This window comes from Salvia splendens, chromosome 22 (assembly GCF_004379255.2).
Source record: "Salvia splendens isolate huo1 chromosome 22, SspV2, whole genome shotgun sequence".
Lineage (NCBI taxonomy): Eukaryota > Viridiplantae > Streptophyta > Magnoliopsida > Lamiales > Lamiaceae > Salvia > Salvia splendens.
Genome location: NC_056053.1, coordinates 25,332,605 through 25,357,579, shown reverse-complemented (window position 1 = coordinate 25,357,579; position 24,975 = coordinate 25,332,605). Strand labels below are relative to the sequence as shown.

Here is a 24,975-nt window from a genome sequence, read left to right as displayed (position 1 = left end):
TTCCTAATCGTTGCCGTGGACTACTTTACGAAGTGGGTGGAAGCTGAACCATTAGCTACGATAACGAGCTCAAAGACATTGGACTTCGTCTGGAAGAACATAGTGTGCCGATTTGGCATCCCCCACATCCTCATCTCGGATAACGGGACTCAGTTCACCGACAAGACGTTCAAGAATTGGTGCCAAGAGCTGAATATTCAACAGCGGTTCACTTCGGTCTCTCATCCACAAGCAAACGGACAAACGGAGGTAACAAATCGTATCCTGGTGAAAGGGTTAAAAGCTCGGTTAGAACAAGCCAAAGGACAATGGGTAGAAAATCTCCCTCAAGTCCTATGGTCCTACCGAACTACACCCACAACCTCCAACGGTGAAACCCCGTACAGTCTGGTGTACGGCACTGAAGCCGTAATTCCGGTGGAGATCGGCGTACCCAGTCCCCGAACTCTAAATTTCTCAGCAGAAATGAATGACGACGGACTGAGAGCCGAGCTAGATCTTGCCGAAGAAAGAAGAGAATTGGCATGCATAAAAGCAGCCAAGTACAAGGAGCAAGTAGCCCGGTATTACAACCAAAGGGTGAAGAAGCTGCAATTTCAAGTGGGAGATCTCGTTTTGAGAAACAACGAAGTAAGCCGAGCAGAAAAGCTGGGCAAGCTCGAACCCACATGGGAAGGTCCGTATCGGGTGTCAGAAGTCCTCGGCAAAGGGTCTTACAAATTGGCTCACATGTCAGGAGAACAGGTACCCCGAACATGGCACATTTCCAACCTCAAAAAGTTCCATTTGTAAGAGACAGTCCGGTCAGTCAGTCTTGAGTCCTGTTCGGTCAATGTGCTTTATTTGGTTTGCTTGGTCTTTATTTGTCTCTGTGCGTTTTGTCTATGTGTTTTGTCTGTCTCTGTGCGTGTCGTCTCTTACAAATGTTACTGAGGTATCTTGTTCTTCGAAGGCTGATCCCCTTCTTAGAACATATACAAGCCAACGATTGTGAGTCAAAGCTTCTACAGAAGATACAAGACCACAATTCAGCTTAAACAAGCAGTTCGTCTGAAACGAGCTGCAATAAGCCAACGATTGTGAAGTCCAAGCTTCTAAAGAGGATACAAGACCACAATTCAGCTTAAGAATCAAGCACTTCGTCTGAAACGAACTGCAACAAAAGTCCGGTTCTCGCGATAAAACTTGCCTGAATTAGGACAAGGGAAAGTCCGATCCACGCGATAAAACTCGCCGAATTAGGACAAGGGAAAGTCCGATCCCCAAATTAGGACAACGGAAAGTCCGATCCGAGCGATAAAACTCGCCAAATTAGGACACAAGCTTAGTCCGGTCAAAGATGTTTATTTCATCAGACCAAAGACGTATCCGGTCAAAGATGTTTATTTCATCAGACCAAAGACGTATCCGGTCAAAGATGTTTATTTCATCAGACCAAAGACGAGTCCGGTCAAAGATGTTTATTTCATCAGACCAAAGACGAGTCCGGTCAAAGAAGAGTTCACTTCATAAGACCGAGGACAAACATCAACTTACCCCGTACCTTTATTCAGAATGCCGAACTAATTCACTTCGCTTTCCGGGGGGGGTAGTGATGGAGTACGTACTAAACAAGCCCAACAGCAGTAAAGCCCAAGAAAGAGTATCAGTTCGGCATGACTAAAGAGTATCAGTCCGGCATGACTGAAGAGTTCAGTTCGGCACAACCAAAGAGTTCGGCCCCAGCCTACAGCTCGGTAAAAGCCAACCAATCAAACTCTGCTCTCAGGTCGGCATCAAGCTCTACTCTCAGATCGGCAAAAGCTGCTCGGCAATAATTCAGCAGTTCGGTCTCAGTATTTGACCGAACTAGGAGATAGTGGACTCATGCAGGATTTCCACCTCCACTACACCCACGATCTATTTAGTGGTGTCAAGCAGTCATTAACTCATGCAGGATAGTGGACCCATGCAAGATCGCCACGATCTCCACGACATCCACTACCTAGTAAATAGCTGCATGCCACGATCTTGGTCCTTTGTATAAATAGAACCTAGATCTGATAGATAGGGTTACATTCTCTCGATCTCTAGAGATAAAATACAAAATAGCAAGTCTGTATTGTAAGCTGTAGAAAACAGATCAAGCAATACAACTCTGCCCTCTTTTCTTCCCGTGGACGTAGATTTACCTCAGTAAATCGAACCACGTAAATTCATTGTGTCGTGATCTGCCATTTTCCTGCATTCATCACTATCAAAAATTCGCCGATTCATCAATTACCAATTATATGAGAAGGACCCTCGATTTCTATGAACAGAAATGGAAGCAAGATTGGATCTGGAGGTGTGAATTTGGAGAAAACAAATAGCCCTTCACTGCTAACTCAAGTTTTTAGTTTTACTAGTGAGTGTTTGTCTTAAACTTGAAGAAACAGCAAAATTAGTGACGAGGTGAGATTTGTGGGACCCAGCTGATGTCCAGTCATCGTCATCACCATAATAGTGTCGGCTGTGTTTTGTTTGGGCCGGGCATACATGTGCTACTCTTTTTTTGGCCCATATCTTATACGTATAGTAGTTTTAATTTTAATGGATTTTGCAATCAAACTAATGCCATTTTATCAAATTGCTTATGATTTACTAGTTAGCTATATTGAATTTCAAGGGAATCTGACAAAAATTAACGGGGTTGAGTTGGTCCATGTAGCATCAAGTCAAGTTGTGTGTCTGTTTGTCATATGCTTCTTCATCAACAAATGTAGACAATGCAAGTATAATTGATGAAAAGTAAAGAATAATAGTTAATTTTGTTTGTACCTTAACTTTGTCAAGATCCACATGATTCTCACCCTTGAGAAACAACACGAAACCTTGAAAATGCTGGGCTGTAGGGCGGTAATGCCCACTTTGAGGCCACACCGCCTGTTCAAACACCAAAAATAATCAATCTGCAACGTGTTTCTTCACTTTAACTATTTATTACTCCTCGTATACCTTTAAGATGCCTTTATGAGCTACGATCCTTCCATCCACGAAGCTAGAATGCTGCAACGATCCTTTGATTTTTTTCGATACGTACAAGGTTTTGCACGGGCTCAGGACAAAGATCCACTGGCAGCCAGCCGCCTATGGTGTCCAGAACCAGAAGCTCCCCCCTGTTTTCTTGTACAAGAGCTTCCCATCCTCCACTGCAACTTGGTAAGCCTCCTTCTCCCTCTACACACAAACTAATTTTTAACAACAAAAATTAATACTACATTGATCAAGTTATGTATGTTGAACAATTACAAGCGTAGAACGAGGGCACTTGTCCGTAAGATTAACTTCCTTCCCCTCTCCTATATCCAGCCTGCACCCATTTCGTTACGATATTTATTTATTTATACGAAAAAGGTCATCAAAAGATAATACTCCATATTACCAGTAGAAGAAGGGCTGTTTGCTTTGAGAATCAAGCCATTTCATGTGATATATATATATATATATACTTAGATTGGGTCCATAACGGTGGTGTCGTGGATCAATCTACCAAAAAAAAAGATCTAAATCAGTATCTTCTCCGATCCATGTACATTAGGAACGAACATACTCACAACTTCGAGCCAGTAATGGTCCGCTAGCAGCACTGCTTTGCTGTTCTGTGATAAGCCTTTTCCAACCTCATGAAACAGACACACAAAATCATTTTTGTGTGTGTGTCAAAAACAGCAACCAAAATCTACCGTGGCTGGTCATCACCTTCAGCCTCAATCAATCTCATGCTTTCAGATTTCTTGTAACTCTCTAGTATATATATACTCCTATCCTATGTGATGGATCCGCGAATTTCTGATGTTAGTAATTGCTGGTAGAGAATGAAAACTACGACACAAAGAATTTACGTGGTTCGATTTACTGAAGTAAATCTACGTCCACGGGAAGAAGGGAGGGCAAGATTGTATTGCTTGATCTGTTTTCTACAGCTTACAAATACAAACTTGCTATTTGCTATTTTATCTCTAGAGAGCTTAACCTTCTTCTATCTGATCTAAGTTCTATTTATATCTTGAACTAAGATCGTGGCTTGCATCACCACCCTAAGTCGTGGATGTCGTGTAGGTCATGGCCTAAGATCGTGGATGTAGCGTAGGTCATGGCCTACGATCGTGGCCTGAGTTGACACCACGTGGTAGTGGGTGTGTTGGACATCCTGTATGGGTCCACTAACTCCTTGTTCGGTCGAATACTGAGACCGAACTGCTTTGGTTGCCGATCTGAGAGTAGAGCTTGATGCCGACCTGAGAGCAGAGCTTGATAGGATGGCTTTTACCGAGCTGTAGGCTGAGGCCGAACTCTTTGGTAATGCCGAACTCATACTCCTGCTTTGGTTGCCGATCTGAGAGTAGAGCTTGATGCCGACCTGAGAGCAGAGCTTGATAGGTTGGCTTTTACCGAGCTGTAGGCTGAGGCCGAACTCTTTGGTAATGCCGAACTCATACTCTTCCTTGGGCTTTGGGCTGATGGGCCGTCATTGCTGTTGGGCTTGTTTAGTACGCACCCCATCACTACCCCCCCCGAAAAGCGAAGTGAATCACTTCGGCGAAGCGAGTCACTTCGGCATTCTGGAAAAGGGTACGGGGGAGGCTGAAGTCAGGGGACGTGCCCTGCGCGTGACTGCATTAAATGCGGCATTAAATGCGACAGTAAAATCCGGCCGTCGAATCCTGAAAAGGTGGAATATGAAACGGTGCGATGATTTGAAATCTTTTCCAAATCTGATAAATACCGCCTTTCTTCATCATTTGAACACCTTTGCTATTGGCTTCTTCTGCACTCTCTATCTTTTGCGTGAAAAATTTCCTTCCGCTTTCAAAAATTTCCTCAGGATTTCTTCAAACTTTCAAAGAGTAAGAACCATGTCTGCTTCTTCTTCGTCTGAGTCTGGTAGCGGTAGAAAAGGGGGTAAGGGGTCTTCTAGCCGGAAAGAATCCGGGGAGAAGACCGTAGAGTATTTTCACAGTATCTTGAGTAAGGATACTGTGATATCCCTTTACGAAAAATAGTCTTTTCCTGGGGGGAAGGCGGTGGTTCCCGACGATGATCATAGGGCTAACGACCCGCCGGAGGGTTATGCCACCGTTTACGAAGCCTGCTTAGAATGCGGGCTTCGTTTCCCTCTTCCCCCACCTTTTGTAGAGCTTCTTGATTTTTTTCAACTCCCTTTAGGTCAGGTGACTCCGAATTCTTGGAGGCACTTGTCGGCTTTTGCTGCCGAACTCCGTAGGTTAGATAAGGATCTGTCTCTGCGGGCAATCCTTAATTTTTTCCAATTTAAAAGGAAGGGATCTTGGTTTTACTTGATCCCCTTACAGCCTTTTAGGGCATTCTGCAAAACCAAGTGGCCGAAATGGCAAAACCGCTTCTTTTTTTATAATAGGACAGCGGCTCCGGGCTTCCCCTGGAGAGGGCCGAAGTCCGTGATTCCTCATCCTCGGTTAGAACCATTGGCCGAGCTCGATGGCGAGCTCAACAAGATTCCCATAGTTAGGAAACAATACACGGAGTCTGAGCTCGTCAAGGGCGACGTCGTGTTCGACATCTCGTCTTCGGACGAAGAGGCCGAGGGTGAGGATTTCTCTTTACCTTTATGTTCTACTGCTTTAACGAAGAAAACTAACCTTGCTTTCTTGCTTTTTGGCAGTGTACATGCTGAACAAGGCTACCCGAAAATCTTCGGAGTCCAAGGAGCCGGAGAGGCCGAAAACCACCAGCTCGGCGTCTGATGCCGAGAGGACTCCGAAAAGGCAAAAAACCTCTTCAGATCCGAAGAAGCCGGAGTCAACTTCGTCAAAGGGGAGGGGGAAGGCCCAGAAGCCCCCGAGAGCGCCAGAGAAAGACGTGGTCTTGGCGCCTCCTTCGGAACATATCTGTGAGCCGTTTTTATGGCCCACGGACTTCGCCGAGGTGAATTCTCTTCTTGATTTTCTGGCCTTGCTTTTTTCCTGTATTTTTTGTGGTCCCTTTGTTGACTTTTTTCTTTATTCATTTTCAGAGGAACGATATGCTCTCCAAGCTCGTCGCCGTCGAACTCTCCAAAGCGTCCAATGACTATGCTGAGATGCAGAGGAAGTTGGCGGCTGCTTGTCATCGGGCCGAACAGGCTGAGGCTAACTTTGAGAAGGCCAGAGCTGCTAGGATTTCGGCCCAGGATGAAGCTCAGTTTGCCAAAAACCAGCTCGTCATCCAGCGGGAGCAGACGAAACGGAGGGATGCTGCTGCCGTGGTTGCCCAAGGGGAGGCTCTCCGTGTTTACACGGAGAAACTCTTTTGAGCAGCCAGTTCTCGGCCTTTGTCGGTAGTCTGGTAAGGCTAATTGCCGATAAGGGCGAGCAGGGGGCCGATGTCGTGCTGCCTTTGTACAGCCGAGAGATAGCGGCTCGGCTTCAGAATCTGCCGCTCCTTGAGGAGCTCGCTTCATCTTCGGTCCTGCTTTCTGCAGACCAAGTCCGGAGTTGTCGAGCTGATCGGGACGAGAACCTGGAGGCTATCTTTGCCTCCGTGGGACCCGTTTCACCCGCTTCGACTTACAACGGAGAGGGTGAGGCCGAGCCGCTGGAGCGGGAGGCCGAAGTCGATCAGGCCGGGCATCCGGAGAAGGAAGCCGATCAGGAGGCGGAGGCGAGGCCGGCAGGAGGCGAGGCTGAGGCTGAGGTAGCCCAGGAGAAAGAAGCTGTACCAGACCGAGGAGCCGGAGACGAAGCTGGCGGAGTATGATTTCGTCTCCCTTCTCTTAGTCTAGTTTCTTCCTTGTAAAATGGCCTTGAAGCCCTAGTGTAAAAAATTTTCCTTGTGAATGAAAAATTCTCTACACTTGTCTTCGTATAGCTTTTCGTACTTGCCTTTATTCCTGTTGTATTTTACTATCTGCTCGGTACAGCTGCCGAACTAATATAGCTGCTTTGTACCCAAGGAGATGGAGATACTTCACTGGAAACGGCTGTACTCTTCGGCTTTGGACGAAGCTGAGAGAAGAGCTATAGCCGATCAGACGAAGAATGACGAGCTTCTGGCTCGTTTAGTGAAGCTGGAGGCCGATATCAAGGACTTAGAGTCCGATAAGAAAGATCTGGAGGCCGAGCTGAATACGGCCATTGCTGAGAGGACTGCGTATGAGGATTACATCCGTGTGCGCGGGGGAATGACCATATCAGATGTTCAGAGTCGAGTTGACGAACTGTGGGAGGAATATCATGTACTCCGTATGAACAATGTGCTGGAGAGCCCGGCTTGCCAACAAGTTGTGACATCACTGCGGCGTTGGGCTTCTCGGTACAACATTGTTCTTTCTCGGCGCCCCTCCATAGAAAGATTCCTTCGGCATATCGCGCCAACAGATGCTCGCACTCCAGATCAAACCTCTGGTTCCCTTGTTCAAAATCCTACTCCCAGCCAACAACGAACTCCGGAACAGCCGGAAACGTCAAGACGAGAACGGGCTCAGGAGCAACCGGAATCGTCAAGACAGGGACGGACTGAAATTCGCCGAGGAGTTGTGACTATGAGCGAGCAAGATCAGCAGATGCTTATTGCAGAGACTCTTCATCGCCGAGGTGTTAGGACTTCTCGGGCTCGGGGAAGAGGCGTTGGGTCGAGGATAGCATCTCGTCGACCTGCTTATTCTTCATCTGCTCGGAACAACCGAACTCGGCTTCCAGAGGATTTTGCAGATAGGTGGCTTAACTTCAGCAACCCTGGACAGTAGAATAGTCCTTTGTAATAGCGTAACGCCATTTTGTAGGGTAGCTAAGTTGTATGCCGAACAAGATTTGAAAAATGAAATTTTGTTTTCGCTTCTAACACTGTATTTACAGCTTAGCGAAAAAATTTCATCGTACTCGTCCTCGGTCTTATGAAGTAAACTTCTTTGACCGGACTTGGGCCTTGGTCTTATGAAGTAAACTTCTTTGACCGGACTTGGTCCTTGGTCTGATGAAATAAACATCTTTGACCGGACTCGTCTTTGGTCTGATGAAATAAACATCTTTGACCGGACTCGTCTTTGGTCTGATGAAATAAACATCTTTGACCGGACTCGTCTTTGGTCTGATGAAATAAACATCTTTGACCGGACTCGTCTTTGATCTGATGAAATAAACATCTTTGACCGGACTCGTCTTTGGTCTGATGAAATAAACATCTTTGACCGGACTTGGTTTGTGTTCTAATTTGGCGATTTTTGTCGCCGGGATCGAACTTTCCCTTGTCCTAATTCGGCGAGTTTTATCGCGTGGATCGGACTTTCCCTGTTAACCGAAGTGGTCTTATGCAGTAAACCTCTTTGACTAGACATGGTCGTCCCCGGTCTTATGAGGTAAACTTCTTTGACCGAACTTGGTCGTCCTAATTCGGCGAGGTTTATCGCGTGGATCGGACTTTCCCTTATTGCAGTTCGTTTCAGACGAAGTGCTTGTTAAGCTGAATCGCGGTCTTGTATCCTCCTTGGAAGCTTGGACTCACAATCGTTGGCTTATTGCAGTTCGTTTCAGACGGACTGCTTGTTAAGCTGAATTGTGGTCCTATATCCTCCGTAGAAGCTTGGACTCACAATAGTCTTTAATAATCGATCTAAAAAGGAGATCAGTCTTTAAAGAACGATATACCTTGGTACCATTTGTAAGAGACGACAAGCACATAGAGACAAAACACATAGAGAAAAAATGAAAAGGACGAAGGAAAAAAACTTTAAACCCTTTTTTTTTTTTTAAAAACGACAAGTAAAAGGTACAAGTAAAAAATAAACAAATAAAAACACATACCCCTATGACCGAACTAGACACGAGACGGACTGACCGGACTTTTGTCTCTTACAAGTGGAACTTCTTGAGGTTGGAGACGTGCCATGTTCGGGGTACTTGTTCTCCTGACATGTGAGTCAATTTATAAGACCCTTTGCCGAGGACTTCTGACACCCGATATGGACCCTCCCATGTGGGTTCGAGTTTGCCCAGCTTTTCTGCTCGGCTTACTTCGTTGTTTCTCAAGACGAGATCTCCCACTTGAAATTGAAGCTTTTTCACCCTTTGGTTATAATACCGGGTTACTTGCTCCTTGTACTTGGCTGCTTTTATGCACGCCAATTCTCTTCTTTCTTCGGCGAGATCTAGTTCTGCTCTCAGTCCGTCGTCATTCATTTCTGAGGAGAAATTTAGAGTTCGGGGACTGGGTACGCCGATCTCCACCGGAATTACGGCTTCAGTGCCGTACACCAGACTATACGGAGTTTCACCGTTGGAGGTTTTGGGTGTAGTTCGGTAGGACCATAGGACTTGAGGGAGATTTTCTACCCATTGTCCTTTGGCTTGTTCTAACCGAGCTTTTAACCCTTTCACCAGAATCCGGTTCGTTACTTCCGTTTGTCCGTTTGCTTGGGGATGGGAGACCGAAGTGAACCGCTGTTGAATGTTCAGCTCTTGGCACCAATTCTTGAACGTCTTGTCGGTGAACTGAGTCCCATTATCCGAGATGAGGATGTGGGGTATGCCAAATCGGCACACTATGTTCTTCCAGACGAAGTCCAATGCCTTTGAGCTCGTTATCGTAGCTAATGGTTCAGCCTCCACCCACTTCGTGAAGTAGTCCACGGCAACGATAAGGAATTTCATTTGCCGAGGAGCTTGAGGAAGTGGTCCCACTATGTCTATGCCCCATTGCATGAAAGGCCAAGGGCTTTGCATAGTGTATAGATCGGTCTGCGGCATCCTTGGGACATTTGCATGAATTTGGCACTTCGTACACTTCTTGACGAGCTGAACTGCCTCTTGTACCATGGTTGGCCAATAATATCCCCATCTCAGAACTTTTTTAGCTAAAGCTCTGGCTCCGATGTGGCTACCGCACGATCCTTCATGAACTTCTCTGAGGATGTAGTCCGTCTCTTCTGGTCCTACGCACCGCAATAACGGCTGGAGGTAAGACTTTCTAAAGAGGACTCCTTCATGAAGTTCGTACCGAAGAGCTCGGCACGTGATCTTCCGAGCTTCTCTCTTATCCTCGGGCAATTGTCCTTGATCCAGATACTGCAAGATCGGCGTCATCCAGTTCGGCGAGCTGGATACTGAATGTACCTCGGCTTCATCAATGCTTCGATGCATTAATTCTTCCGCCTTTGAGCTCGGATCTGAGGCCAACTTACTTAAGGCATCTGCTCGGCTATTTTCCGCTCTGGGAATGCGGATTATCCGAAAATAGGAGAAACTTCGGCTGATGCTTTGCGCTTTGTCCAAATACTTCTTCATTCTCTCGTCACGAGCTTCACTTGTACCCAACACGTGATTTACTATGACTTGTGAATCACAATGGACTTTGAGAGATTTGACGAGCAGACTTTGCGCTAACTGGAGTCCGGCCAGGAGGGCTTCGTACTCGGCTTCATTATTAGTAGTGGGGAATAGGAAACGAAGTGAGTAGGTTACCTCGTGTCCGTCGGGAGCGACAAGTAAAATACCAGCTCCACTTCCCATCTTGTTTGAAGCTCCATCTACGAATCCGCTCCAGCAGTCCGGCGGCTCTACTTCGGATTCCAAGGGCTGTGCTAGTTCGGCATTGGCAGAATTCTTCTGTTCGGCAATAATAGGAATTGCTTGATCGAACTTCGCTTCTGCAAGAAAATCTGCCAAGGCTTGTCCCTTGATGGCTTTCCGAGGTAGATATTCAATTGTGTGCTCTCCCAACTCTATAGCCCACTTGGCGATTCTGCCTGATGCTTCTGGTTTGGTCAACACTTGCCGAAGTGGCAGATCAGTTAAGACGCATACCTTGTGAGCATAGAAGTATGGCCGCAGTCTCCTTGCTGCATTTACTAATGCCAGAGCAATCTTTTCCAGTGGTTGATACCTGGTTTCTGGACCTCTTAATGCTCGGCTTGTAAAGTAGATGGGAAGCTGCTTTAGGCCTTCTTCTCGAACAAGTACCGCGCTGATGGTTTGATCCGATGCCGCTAAGTATAAGAATATTACTTCGGCTTCGGTTGGAGCAGAGAGAATAGGAAGCTCGGCTAGATAACTTTTGAGCTCGTCAAAGGCCTTTTTCTGCTCGGCTCCCCACTCGAACTTTGGTGCCTTTTTCAACACCTTGAAGAACGGCAGTTGCTTTTCGGCTGCTTGGGAAAGGAATCGACTCAGTGCGGCTAGACATCCGGTTAGCCTTTGCACGTCATGTATGGACTTCGGCATTGCCATGTTCTGAACGACTTGAACTTTTGAGGGGTTTGCCTTGAGTCCGTCTTTTGAAACCCAACAACCCAGAAACTTTCCCGAATCTACCAAAAAGGTACACTTTTGGGGATTAAGTTTGAGGTTGGCTTTCTTGAGCACGTTGAGAGTGGACTTGAGGTTGTGCTCGTACTCCGAGGTGCTTTTGCTCTTGACGACTATATCGTCAACATACACTTCGACCTCCTTTCCAATCAGGTGCCGAAAAAGCTTGTCTACCATCCTTTGATAAGTGGCTCCGGCATTCTTTAAACCGAATGGCATCTTTTTATAAGCGAAAATGCCGAAATCAGTAATGAAGGCCGTTTTTGAAGCGTCAATCTCATCCATTAAAACCTGATGGTATCCTTTGTATAGATCAAGAAAACAAAAAATTTCAAAGCCTATCAGAGCTTCTACTTTTTTATCTATGTTCGGAAGGGGATAGCAATCTTTGGGACAGTGCTTATTTAGATCGGTGAAATCTATGCACATCCGCCATCCTCCTTCCTTTTTCTTGATCATGACAGGATTGGCCACCCACGAAGGATACTTCACTTCGAATAACACATCCGCCTTCAATAATTGACGGACTTCGTCATGGATGACTTGACTTCGTTCTGCCGCAAAGAGTCTTTGCTTCTGTTTTATCGGCCGGACCGAAGGATCAATATTTAAACGATGAGTGATTACCTCGGGGGGCACTCCGGTCATGTCCAACGGAGACCATGCAAAGACGTCTTTGTACTCCTTGAGGAGCTGGATGGTTTTTTCCCGAAGTAGAGGCGTTCCCGCGAAGCCGATCTTAACCGTTCTGGATGGATCGTCTTCGTACAGCTGAACTGTCATCGAATTCGGCTCCGGTATGACTTCGGTCATTGCCTCTGACTCCGGCTGCTGTGATTGCTATGCTTGGTGGTGCCGATCTGACTGCTCGGCACTTCTAAGCGCAATTTGCAGACATTCCTTTGCTCTCTTTTGGTCACCTCGGATGACCGCTATCCCTCCTTTAGTAGGGATCTTGATGGTGAGGTGATAAGTGGAGCAAATGGCCCGAACTGTGTTGAGCCAGTCTCTTCCCAGGATGACGTTGTACGGGGACCGAGCTTTCACCACGAAAAACTCAATCATCGTACTGGAGCTAGTAGGCGCTTTCCCCACCGTGATCGGAAGGCTGATAATACCTTCAGGGCGGGTGTCCTCCTGGGCGAAGCTCTTCAGGGGAAGCGGAGCCGGGCTGAGCCGAGCTGGGTCCACTTCTAGTTTGTCGAAGCACTCTTTAAAAAGAATGCTGACTGACGCTCCTGTATCCACAAACACCCTGTGGATCAGTTTGTTTGCCACTCCGGCTTGGATGACAATGGCGTCTTGGTGAGGAGAGATGGCCGGGACGGGATCAGCATCCGAGAACGTAATCACTTCGTCCTGCTTCAGCCTTTTATGCGTTGGCTCTTCTCGATTGGAGCCTCTGCGCTCTGACTTCAGGGACGACTTGGTCTTCCCGGCAGGGAGAGCGTCAATAGTCAGGATTACTCCATCATATTGCGGCTCGTCATCGTCTTCGGGATCCGGCTGCCTTTTCGGATCCTGAGGAGCGCAGTTCGCACCTCTCTGCTTCTTATTCTTCTTTGACTGCTTGCTTTGGTATTTTTTCAATGTCCCTGCCCTCACAAGAACATCGATACCTGCAGCCAAGTTTCTGCACTCCTCGGTATCGTGACCGTGGTCTTGATGGTAGGAGCAGTAGTTATCCTGGGGTCGGCGCGCGGCAGATTTCGTCATCCGCTTTGGCTTTTCGAACAGGTCAGAGTGTAGCTCGAAAATTTCCGCTCTCGGCTTGTTCAGCGGTACGAACTGAGCGGGCGGCTTCTCGGGATTGAGACGGGGTCCCAATCTGTCTTGCACCGGAGTCCTTTGAATCCTTTCAAAAGGAGTTCGGCGAGGATGTCCCTGATCGCCAAAAGGAGTTCGGCGAGGATGTCCCTGATCGCTATGATCGGGCTTCCTCCTGTCTCCTCGGGACGATGAGCTGTCTAACGACCGTTTGCGACGGTCTGCCTCATCGGCCCGGGAGTACTGGTCCGCAATGTCCCACATTTCCTGAGCTGTCTGCGGACCGCACTCAACGAGCTTCCTGTAGAGAGCTCCGGGCAGGATTCCATTTTGGAATGCCGAGATGACAAGCAGATCGTTGAGATCGTCTACTTGCAGGCATTCCTTGTGGAATCTTGTCATAAAGTCGCTGATTTTTTCGTCGCGACCTTGACGAATGGAAAGCAGCTGAGCCGAAGTGATTCGGGCTTCCGCTTTCTGAAAGAACCTCCTGTGGAAGGCATCCATTAGATCTCGGTAAGATCTGATGCTGCCCTGGGGGAGGCTATCGAACCACCTTCTCGCGTTCCCGATGAGCAGCTCGGGAAACAGCTTGCACATGTGGACCTCGTTGAGACCCTGGTTCGCCATGTTATACTGATAGCGCCCCAAGAAATCGTGAGGGTCCACGAGCCCGTCGTAAGTCATCGACGGAGTTCGGTAGTTCTGTGGTAGGGGAGTTCGGGTGATGTCGTCCGAGAACGGAGTCTTCAGTGCTCCGTACACGGCGAATCCGATATCTCGTCGGTATGGAGGAGATTGAGTTCTCCTGTGATTCCGGTACCGAGGAAGAGCAGGAATATGTCGGGGTTGAGGATTCTTCTTCCTGGAAGACACGGCACTACTGCGGTAGTGACTTTCATGTCTGGATGAGGAAGGAGAATCCTCCGCTTTCGTCTTCGGCTCTTGGCTCTTTTGCAGGAAGGCTAAGAACTCATCCTGCTTCTCAGCCAAGAACAGCTTGACAGCCTCATTCAAATCAGGCTGCTGGGAAGACTCAGTGGGACGATTTTTGGAGCGGCCTGTTCCTTCGCCATGAGAACTGGTGGTGGATTTATCCCTAGGCTGTTTTCCAGACCTATGGGATGGATTGGCTTCCTCCTGGTTCTCACGGGCAGGAATACGGGTACTCTGCGATCTGGTATGCATTTTTTGGGTGGAAAAAAAATGGATCAAAAATTCGCTTTATCACAAATTTTGTTCTCTGCTTCCCACAGACGGCGCCAGTGATGGATCCGCGAATTTCTGATGTTAGTAATTGCTGGTAGAGAATGAAAACTACGACACAAAGAATTTACGTGGTTCGATTTACTGAAGTAAATCTACGTCCACGGGAAGAAGGGAGGGCAAGATTGTATTGCTTGATCTGTTTTCTACAGCTTACAAATACAAACTTGCTATTTGCTATTTTATCTCTAGAGAGCTTAACCTTCTTCTATCTGATCTAAGTTCTATTTATATCTTGAACTAAGATCGTGGCTTGCATCACCACCCTAAGTCGTGGATGTCGTGTAGGTCATGGCCTAAGATCGTGGATGTAGCGTAGGTCATGGCCTACGATCGTGGCCTGAGTTGACACCACGTGGTAATGGGTGTGTTGGACATCCTGTATGGGTCCACTAACTCCTTGTTCGGTCGAATACTGAGACCGAACTGCTTTGGTTGCCGATCTGAGAGTAGAGCTTGATGCCGACCTGAGAGCAGAGCTTGATAGGTTGGCTTTTACCGAGCTGTAGGCTGAGGCCGAACTCTTTGGTAATGCCGAACTCATACTCTTCCTTGGGCTTTGGGCTGATGGGCCGTCATTGCTGTTGGGCTTGTTTAGTACGCACCCCATCACTATGGATGGATTGATTCAAATTAATTCTCCAAATCAACAAACAAACTAAGTGGAAATTCAACATAAACATCCAACTTTTGACTGGTTGAACAAGGATGCTCAAAAACCATATCAACATTCACCACTTCATAGTTATAACATCGATCTATCATAGCAACAATTTTTTTCCATTTTTTCATAAGCAGGTCTCACGTTCTACTAAATCATTACAATATGTAATATCTTTGATTTTCTTGGTTCATTACAATAACTAGTTGAGTTGCTCCATATAATTAAGAAAGTTCTACGGTGCAAAACCAAGATTTACACAAAATGGTACTCTCCTCCATAATCAATTTAAATATCTAAACACCAATTCAACTCATTGATTCAGCTGACCTAACTGTGAATGCAACAACCAATTTACAAAATATATACATGTTGAAGAAAACGAGCAGTTTTTAGTTTGTAAGAATCTAAAGAAAATCAAATCAAATCAAATCAAATCAAATGTTTATACCTGAATCAAGTTCTTAAAATATAAATAAAAAAACACCAATTCTACGAAGTGCATATATATGGGAAGTAGAGCTGTACGGCCGCAAAACGGATCCCGAACTGGAGACGAAATGTTTGTAAACCAACCAATTAACAAGAACAACAAATGATTCTTCATAAAAGAATGAAAGAATAGAAGAGGCTTCAATATACTATATTCACGTCAATGTTTAACCTTACTCTATATACTCAGTATCTGTCATGTGGAGACTGAGATTACTACGTTCGACATTAATGTGTACGTTCTCTCTAGCTTTAACTCAAGTTGTCTCCGTTTCTCATATGCTTCTCGACTGAATCTTTGTCCTCATCATCAACAGATTCCAACTGTAAACAATGCAATTAACACTATATAGTATATATTGAGCTCAATTTAAACTGATGAAGAATAAGACTGGTTGGTTGTTTCTACCTCAACTTTTTCAAGATCCACATTGCCATCCTTGAGAAACAATACAAATCTTCAAAATGCTGGGCTGTAGGCCTGTAGTGCCCGCTGTGAGGCCAGACCGCCTGTTGAAATCCGTAAACAAGGCATTGTTCAATAATCAATGTGCCAATTCCAGCTAGCCCACTGCGGATACGATTATTATGAAGATATACACGCCTTTATCAGCTACGATCCTCCCAGCTGCCAGCGTGCTGAAACGAGCCTTTGTCCTTTTTCGAGACGTATAACGTCCTGGACGTGCTAAGGACAAAGATCCACTTGCAGCCGTCTATGTCTGTGGTGTTGAGAAGCTCCCTGTTTTCTTGTACAAGAGCTTCCCATCCTCCACTGCAACTTCATAAGCCTCCCTCTCCCTCTACAAACAACAAATCACTAGTCAATATGCACTCCTTTTTTAATACTAGTACTAACATTTATGTTAAATAACTCACTGGTCCAAGGTACTTGATGCACTGCTGTTGAAGCTTAGAACGAGGGCACTTCTCCGTAAGATTAACTTCCTTCCCCTCTCCTATATCCAGCCTGCACCCATTTCAAAAAAGGTCATCAAAGGAGTATTTCACATTCTAGCTTGAGACGCTATTAATGAATTACCAGTAGAAGAAGGGCTCTTTGCTTTCCAAATTCAGCCATTCCATGTAATAGAAATGCAGATTGTGTCCATAACGGTGTCGTGGATCAATCTAGCAAACAAATTGAGAAAATTAAAATCAGTATCTTCTCCTCATACCAAACCATGCTCACAAGCATACTCACAGCTTCGAGCCAGTGCTGCAAGGCGAGTATCCGAGCATTGTTGTTCTGTGATAAGCCTTTTCCAACCTGAAAGGCTGCAACACGCAACTTTTTTGGGTCAAAAACAGAGAAGCAACCAAAATGATGCATTGCCAGCAACCAAAATGAATCTACCTTGGCAGCCCTTGTTCTTGCTCTTGACCAACGAGAGATTGATGTCTCGTGCTTCTCAATGTCGAAGAACGAAATGGAGCTCCTATTGAGCTCTACAAAATCCAACAAATTCCACCACCTCTGCTCAATCAGAACAGCACAATCAGCTAGCATTCTCCTGGTCTGGAAGCTCTTGTAGACGTTCTGCAACTTTATAGCAGCCGATTCTTGGTCATCAATCAATCTCATGGTTTGAGTTTTCTTGGCTCTAAACCTCAGATATCCGAGCTTCCCCTTGAAAGCTCCAAAGATCGAACCGGTCTTATCACTCGCTAGTATGGCAGGATTTAAAACCATTGATTCAAACTAATTCTCCATATCAACCAAGAAACTAAGTGGACATGAGCAACATGCCCCCATCCAAATTTTGAATGGTTGAACAAGAATGCTCAAAACCATACCAACATTCATCACTTCACAGTTATAACATCAAACCACAAAAACAGAATCATCAACAATATACTCTCTCCATCCACGATTTAAAGACTCGTTTTGTCATTATAGGATGTCCACAGTTTAAAGACATGGACTTACGTTCCACTAATTATTTTGTCAAATTGTTTTTACAAAGTTAAACAACTTCTTAAAATTCGTGGACGAAGGGAGTAATGTCTTCAATTTTCTTGGTTATGGTTGATGAAAATCACACACACAATCTTTTCATTTCAATAACTACTTCAGTTGATTCAGCTGCATATACAAAACAAAGATTCGCACAAAATGGTAGTCCACCATAATCAATATCTAAACACCCACAGAATCATATCAACCAAACAAATTCCAAAACTAAACACCAGTTCAACTCATTGATTCAGCTGAAGTAACTGTAAATGCAAAGAAGAGAACATATACGTTCAAGAAAACGAATAATGGAGAAGCTGAAATTACAAGGAAAGAAGAAAAAAAGGTAAATCTTTATACCTGAATCAGTGCCAAACAGAAAGTTCTTGAATTATAAATAAAAAAACACCAGTAATATGAACTGCATGTGTGTGTATACTGTATATATATATGGAAGCAGAGCTGTACGGCCATACGGGTGGGATGGAGGAACGTGTAGCATAGACATAAAGAATTTCATTTACCATTACTACCATAAGATTTTACTCTGTATTATTATTTCTTCAAAAAACTACTTTCTTAATTTGGTATAGATGTTTGTAATCTGTTCAACTTTATATGATTATTGCATGGATTATATAAAATTGATATAAAGTATTCTCTCAATCCATCAAATAAAATATTTTGTCTGAATCTTGATTCCAACTTTTGACAGCTATCAGCCAAGTCATATACATTCAAACGCGCCATCAACCATTAACAAGAACAACAAAAGAAAAAGGGATAAAAAAATGTAAATTTTTCATACTGAATTTCAAGGGAATTGTGATTTATACGAAACCCCGCAAAATTTTACAGTGTCCACCCCATTTTTTGGGATGGAAAGAACAAAAAATATGTTACTGTTTGTAACATTGTAAATGAACAACTGAATAATATACCTTAGTAGTAGAATCATAAAAGAATGAAAGAATTGAACCTGTTTCACTAGTTGCTAAAAAATACTTGTGCCTTTATAGGATAGAACTGCATCCAATGCTGCAGCTGCTCACGCGAGAAAGGTTGCTCCCGGATGGCGTTCATGCGCGAGAAGGGAAGTCGATTCTCAGGCGGCGTTTGCTTCGTGGAGATAGATTTACTTGCTCCAACGCGTGAGTCTGGAGCCCCGGTGGATAGTCTCTCAAGCAGCCAATCCGAGGTCCAGCTCCCGTGCTCCACTTGCAAGACAGTTGCTTCCCCAATTGGTAGGACATTGTTCCCTTGTGTGAGTTGATTCGTTGGAGTATGGATTCCTCCATGATTGTCTCCTCTTTCGTGTCTTCTTCTTTTTCCTCGGAGATGTTGATCTGTTCCACGCCGTTGCCTGATTTTGGAGCAAGAGGCTCCTCTGCTAGGATAAAGCTTCTGGTTGGGGATGAAGCTGTTTTCACTTCAATGTTTAGCCTTTCTAATAAGAAATCTCTACTCGGTATCTGGAGAGTGAGGTTACTATGTAGCTCGGACGAGTTAACATTGTATTTGACAATGTGTTCTTTCATCTCCAGCTGCTCTCTTTCAGTCAAGTCGTCTCCGGAGGAGATGTTTCTCATGTGCTTCCCAACTGAATCTTTATCCTCGTCATCAACAGAATCGAACTGTAAACAATGCAGAGAAAAACTATTGAGCACAAAACTTCTTAAATCACATAAATAATCTTCAAATTGATAGAAGAATAAGGCAGGTTGTTTTGGTTCTACATCAACTTTGTCAAGATCCACATTGTTATCCTTGAGAAATGATACGAAATCTTGAAAATTCTCGGCTGTAGGCCGGTAATGCCCACTGTGAGGCCAGACCGCCTGTTGAAATCCAAAAATGGAAGTGTTCAATAATCAATGTGAAAGAAATAAGCAATTCTAGCAGATTGAGGATTATGAAGATATACCTTTAAGACGCCTTTTTCAGCTACGATCCTCCCAGCAGCCAGCGTGGCTCCTCCGGCCAAGAAGCTAGAGTGCTGAAACGAGCCTTTCTTTTTTTGCGAGACGTATAAGGTCCTGGACGTGCTAAGGACAAATATCCACTTGCAACCCTTTGGTTCGTCTATGGTGTCAAGAAGCTTCCCTGTTTTCTTGTACAAGAGCTTCCCGTCTTCCACTGCAACTTCGTAAGCCTCTCTCTCCCTCTACCAACAGCAAATGACTAGTCAACACGCAATCCTCTATGAACTCTTTAATAAAAATCGAGCTTCAAGTTATGTTAAACTCACCGGTCCAAGGTACTTGATGCACTGGTGTTGAAGCTTAGAACGAGGGCACTTCTCCGTGAGGTTAACTTCCTTCCCCTCTCCTATATCCAGCCTGCACGGTTGCAGCCATTTCGTTAGCTTCATCAGGATACGAAAAAAGGTCATCAAACATTTAAGATTATTACCAGTAGAAGAAGGGCTCTTTGCTTTGAGAATCCAGCCAATTCAAGTAATAAAAATGTAGATTGTGTCCATAACGGTGTCGTGGATCAATCTAGAAAGCAGAAAAATCGAAATAAGCATCTTCTCCTCATTGCTACTGCATACCGAACCATAGTAATTACAACGAACAAGCATACTCACAGCTTCGAGCCAGTGCTGCAACGCGAGTTTCTGAGCTTTGCTATTCTGTGACAAGCCTTTTCCAACCTGAAACCAACAAGGAGAAACACATTTTTTAGGTGAAAAACAGATTCACAGAGAACCAAGTGATGGTAGCAATCAAAATCTACCTTGGCAGCCCTTGTTCTTGCTCTCGACCAACGAGAGATTGCTGTCTCGTGCTTCTCAATGTCGAAGAACGAAATGGAGCTCCTCTTGAGCTCTGCAAAATCCAACACCTTCCACCAGCTCTGCTCAATTAGAACAGCACAATCAGCAAGCTTTCGCCTTGTCCGGAAGCTCTTGTAGACCTTCTGCAACTTTATAGCAGCCTCGTGTTTGGGGCTGCTCGGATCCAGGATCGGTGAATGTGGCTGTGGCATGGTGTTCCCCGATCTAGACAATAAGGCAACCGATTCTTGATCATCGACTTGAGCCTCAATGAATCTCATGGTTTGAGTTTTCTTGGCTCGAAACCTGAGAGATCCTTCTCTCAAGAGCTTCCCATTGAAGCTCGAAGATCGAACCGGTGTGTTCCTCTCATCACTCTCTAATTTGGAAGAATTCTTAAGCACTGATTCAAATCCATTCTCCAAATCAAAGAAGAAACTAAGTGGACATGAACAAGATGCCCCCATACAATTTTGGGTGATGGATTGAAGAAGAATGCTCTTTGTGACCTGTTGATGAACAATTATTTCAGAAAAAAATACCATTTCTTGATTTCAAAATCAAAACAAAATCATAAAAGCACAAAAACAGAATTGTGAATAACACACACAACCAACAATCCCTTCATTTCAATAACTAGTTGAGTTGGTGAATATAAGAAAATCATATGGTGCAAATTTGCATATACCACAATACAATATCTTATACTACTATCTAAACACCCACAAAATCACACACAACATTTAACTACACACACACGCACAAAATTTGAATTGAAAGAGATGTATCCAACCACGACAATCAAGTGACAGGTGATTAACACAAAGCCCATTTGCAGAAGTGAGAGAGACAAAATCCAAAATTAAACAACAATTCAACTCATTGATTCAGCTTACGTAACTGTAAATGCAAGAACAGAATTACAAAGAAGAAAAAAGGTGAAATCTTTATACCTGAATCAATGCCAAACGGAAAGTTCTTGAAATATGAATGAAAAACAGGTAAGAGGTCTCTAATTCAGCTGGGTTTTTTTTATACTCCTACTGTATCTGATTTGTTATAGGCTAGATGTAGCTGTGATCTTCGTGTGTGTGTTTATATATAGACGAAGCAGAGCTGTACGAGGGTGGGGGTGGGGTAGGGAGGAGGAGCACGTGGCATAGACATTGAAAAACTTAATTTCATTTTTTATCATATTTTGTTTTTTCAAGATTTTATTATTAATATCAAATGTAAATGTAATAAGGTATAGTATTTTTTTATGCTATTTATAATTTATTTCTATTTTGACATAGTCGTTGTATTTTTTCCAATGATTCAATATTCATGTGTTATACCAACAAACAATTTGTGGCTCTGATAATTACTCCACTTGATTTGAGTTATTGAGTACATACTACATAAACTCATTCATGGTCATTTTAAGTATATTTAGGGAGTATATTTCTACCATTATCACATGATTTTCATTTATAAATTCTATGAAAAATGGAAATCAGAGTTTTCTTCTTGCTCGAGGTTGAGTCAACTCCTATTAAAAGTCAGTATAGACTGTAGAATATTCTTCATTTTCCCCTAGTCTTTGAAAAAAATACAATATTGTAGCTTAACTTGCAAGAATATCTCAAACAAATATAATTAATATTTTTCAGTGAATTTTGGGCACCAATATCATTGACTTGGTCTAATAGTGATTAGTGTCATATTAGTATGGAGTATTAAATTTGGCGTGGATGTTCTTCATAAGTTGCTCAACAGTTATATACCATTGCTTGTAATTTAAACAAAATACTCTCATCACGATAAATAATTAGAATATTGTGAGTGGAACAGTAGTCACAGCTAACTAGGAGTACTATTCATTAAAAAATATAATTAATATAAATGAGGAAATTGGCGAGTGATGTGAATAAATTGCCATGTTAAATGTAATTTTGTTATAGCGTGAGAATAAATTCATTTTTGGGACATATCAAAATAATAAAAATAAACAGTTTTATTGTGAACGACGAGAATGTGCGATTTATGTTCATTTTCTTCGAAACCAAATGAGTGAATATAAGAGTAAATTGATAATAGTATTTGATTTTTTACTTCATAGATCAATAACGAATGTTAGTACTAAATTGAAGGTAATTTGAATCAAACTAAATATAGTAGAGAAACAAATAATGGTAACATGTAGTATTAGTATATCAAAAAATAGCATGCTCAAGTAATGCATGTAATATAGTAATTCAATATGTGCAGATTACATATATATGAGTATGACTATGGAGTACAAATTTATTTATATATATTCGATTCAATATACTTAAGTATGAATATAAAAATTAATGTATATATTCTCGGAGACCAGGTGAAACTTCCATGCATTTGTCAAGGTGAATAAAGTGGATCGCTGAGGTAATAAAAACAAAACACTCGATATTTATATACAAGTTCAAGGTGTCGGTTAATACTTTTTAATCGAATTAAGTGTCGCATATTTTCGTATTTTAAAATTACCCACAATTTAATGCAAAACACAGAGACATCATAAAGATATTGTCTCTCTTATACATTTATCAATTAATTTAAAAGGTTTTATGCGGTGGCACTAATTATATACACATATATATATCACCTACATAAAATTAAAAAGCAAACTCGGGCATTAAAATATGAGATAACAACCTTTTTGTGGCTGCCAGCTTTATAAAACCCTAAACTAGTACCAGGAGTATATTAGTATTGAGTATTACCTTTCATCCACAGAATATAAACTAATTTTACTAAGAATTATGTTCATTTTTATAAAAAAAAGAAAAATAACCTCACTGTTATAAAATATACTACCAAAATGATAAAATAACTTCATTACTATATAAGAAGGAAGTATTTTGAAATGTCCATCAAAATTAGATCAATCCTAACAAGAAAAGTTTTAAAAAAATATTAAACCTACGCATCTTTCTAAATATTAAACACACAATCACTAACACTACTTTCACTTTTTCCCTCACTTTCTCTTACTTTATCAATTGCGAATTAAATCCGTGTTATTTATAAGTTTGTCTATTTTTTATGGACAGATGTATTAATACTTTTTTCAAATTATATTTTATTTTGCTAAACTGTGGATGACACTCTAACAGATAGTAAGAATATATACAATTAATTTATTTATTCTATAAGATATACCCTTGTTTAATTTATAAGTTTAAGCTGAGATTGCGTTGATCAGTTTATCATCACGAGGTAGAGTAAAAAGGATGGAATAAGGAACTGCCCATAGTTTTTTTCCTATATGAATAATATTTTCCTACTTTATAATTATATGTAAAAATAGCTGGAAAAAATGTAAAAATACTATACTATACATTATCATAAAAACTAACGCTCGCTAGAGTGATACTCCATATAATCTAAAACCAATCATAATTCCAATAGTATTCCAAAAATCAAGAATCCAAATTCCAAAAGCAATCACATCACTGCATGGTACATCCAAAACTATCATTGAAACCCACAAATGACATGTAATAAATTGAAATCCACAACAATCACATGTAGCTTGAATCCTTGGTTTCATTACTAGCATGCCCATAATAATATCCCTAAATTATTACTTACGATGTATAAATTTTATTAATGCAGATATGTATAGATTTGTTTGAACACACTGTCACGCACAACTCTCCAAATCGTACGACGAGCCGTACAGATCAATCCGGCCAGTAATTATTACCCACGTGTCATCCCGCTTTAGAAAACGCAAACGCGCTTTCTATTTTCCACTTCTGCCGCATTAAAGCACCGACGGACTGTACTCTGAGGTACAGCCGCCCATTCCTTTGACCATTGGATATTCCTGTCTCAGTTTTAGTCATCATATAATTCAACCTATTAGAGCAACTTTCCAAGATATTAGAACAACTTTCATTTTTGGAATATCCCAACATATTAGACTCATTTATTTTTTTTTTACAAAAAAATCATCTATCTTACTTTATTTTCAACTTACTTTTTTCTCTCTTCTCTCATTTACTTTTTCCCTCTCTCATGCTTTACTCTCTCCACTTTAACTATTTAAATATCAATTCCTTAAATCTCATGCCCAAAAAAAGTTGCTCTAAGGTCATCCACAACGCTGTCACTTAAACCGTCCCTTAAATTACTATTCATGGGCCCACTGTACCCTTTTACTCCATCTCTTAACTAAGGGACGGAATCTGCAATCCTCTGTCCTTTAAATTACTATTCATTCATTTTTATTTTTTACTTTTATTTCCAACAAATTCAATTAATAAAAACAACATTTCATTAAATAAAATAATATTACAACATAAAATTATTGAAAAATAAAAAAAAAACATAATTAAAAATCCTAAAAAAATGAAAATTACATAATTTAATTTCTTCCGCTTACTATCTCTAAATTCAAACTCTCAAAGCTCAAAGAAGCAGAAGAAAGAGTTGTCTAACAACGATCATGTGCGTATACAGGGTTCGGAGGCAGCGCCCCCGAGTAGCGGGGTCCAAGGGGCAGAGCCCCTGGCCGGGGTCGAGTTGGGGCCGTTTTTAAATTTTTTATTTTTTATTTTTTATATTAAATTTGATTTTTTTAAAAAAAATGATTTATTGCGTCAGCGTGACGAAGCCCACTCGCGGGCCGGTGAGTGGACGTCACGCATGGCGCCGGAGCTCGCCACGTCGCCTAGGCGCGTGGCGAGACGTCTCGCAAACGGTCACGGATGGACGACACGCGGGACGAGCTGGGGACGGGCGTGGGACG

General features: G+C 42.8%; 1 protein-coding gene and 1 pseudogene across 2 annotated transcripts; both read right to left on the bottom strand.

The window, feature by feature from the left end:
* Positions 1 to 2,691: 2,691 nt before the first annotated feature.
* On the bottom strand, positions 2,692 to 17,155 carry LOC121786980 (annotated as a pseudogene).
* A 1,062-nt stretch (positions 17,156 to 18,217) lies between these two features.
* LOC121786489 (IQ domain-containing protein IQM2-like) lies at positions 18,218 to 21,254 on the bottom strand. Of its 2 annotated transcripts, XM_042185131.1 has the most exons (8): positions 21,152 to 21,254; positions 20,159 to 20,707; positions 20,010 to 20,075; positions 19,832 to 19,920; positions 19,668 to 19,758; positions 19,344 to 19,583; positions 19,156 to 19,257; positions 18,218 to 19,053 (listed from the first exon to the last, which is right to left on the bottom strand). In XM_042185131.1, the coding sequence occupies exons 2-8, from the start codon at positions 20,663 to 20,665 to the stop codon at positions 18,499 to 18,501; spliced, it is 1,650 nt and encodes a 549-aa protein (XP_042041065.1). In that variant the 5' UTR covers positions 20,666 to 20,707; positions 21,152 to 21,254; the 3' UTR covers positions 18,218 to 18,498. The 2 variants fall into 2 exon arrangements, with proteins under 2 accessions (XP_042041065.1, XP_042041064.1); XM_042185130.1 differs by having other exon boundaries at positions 18,218 to 19,257.
* Positions 21,255 to 24,975: the final 3,721 nt, after the last annotated feature.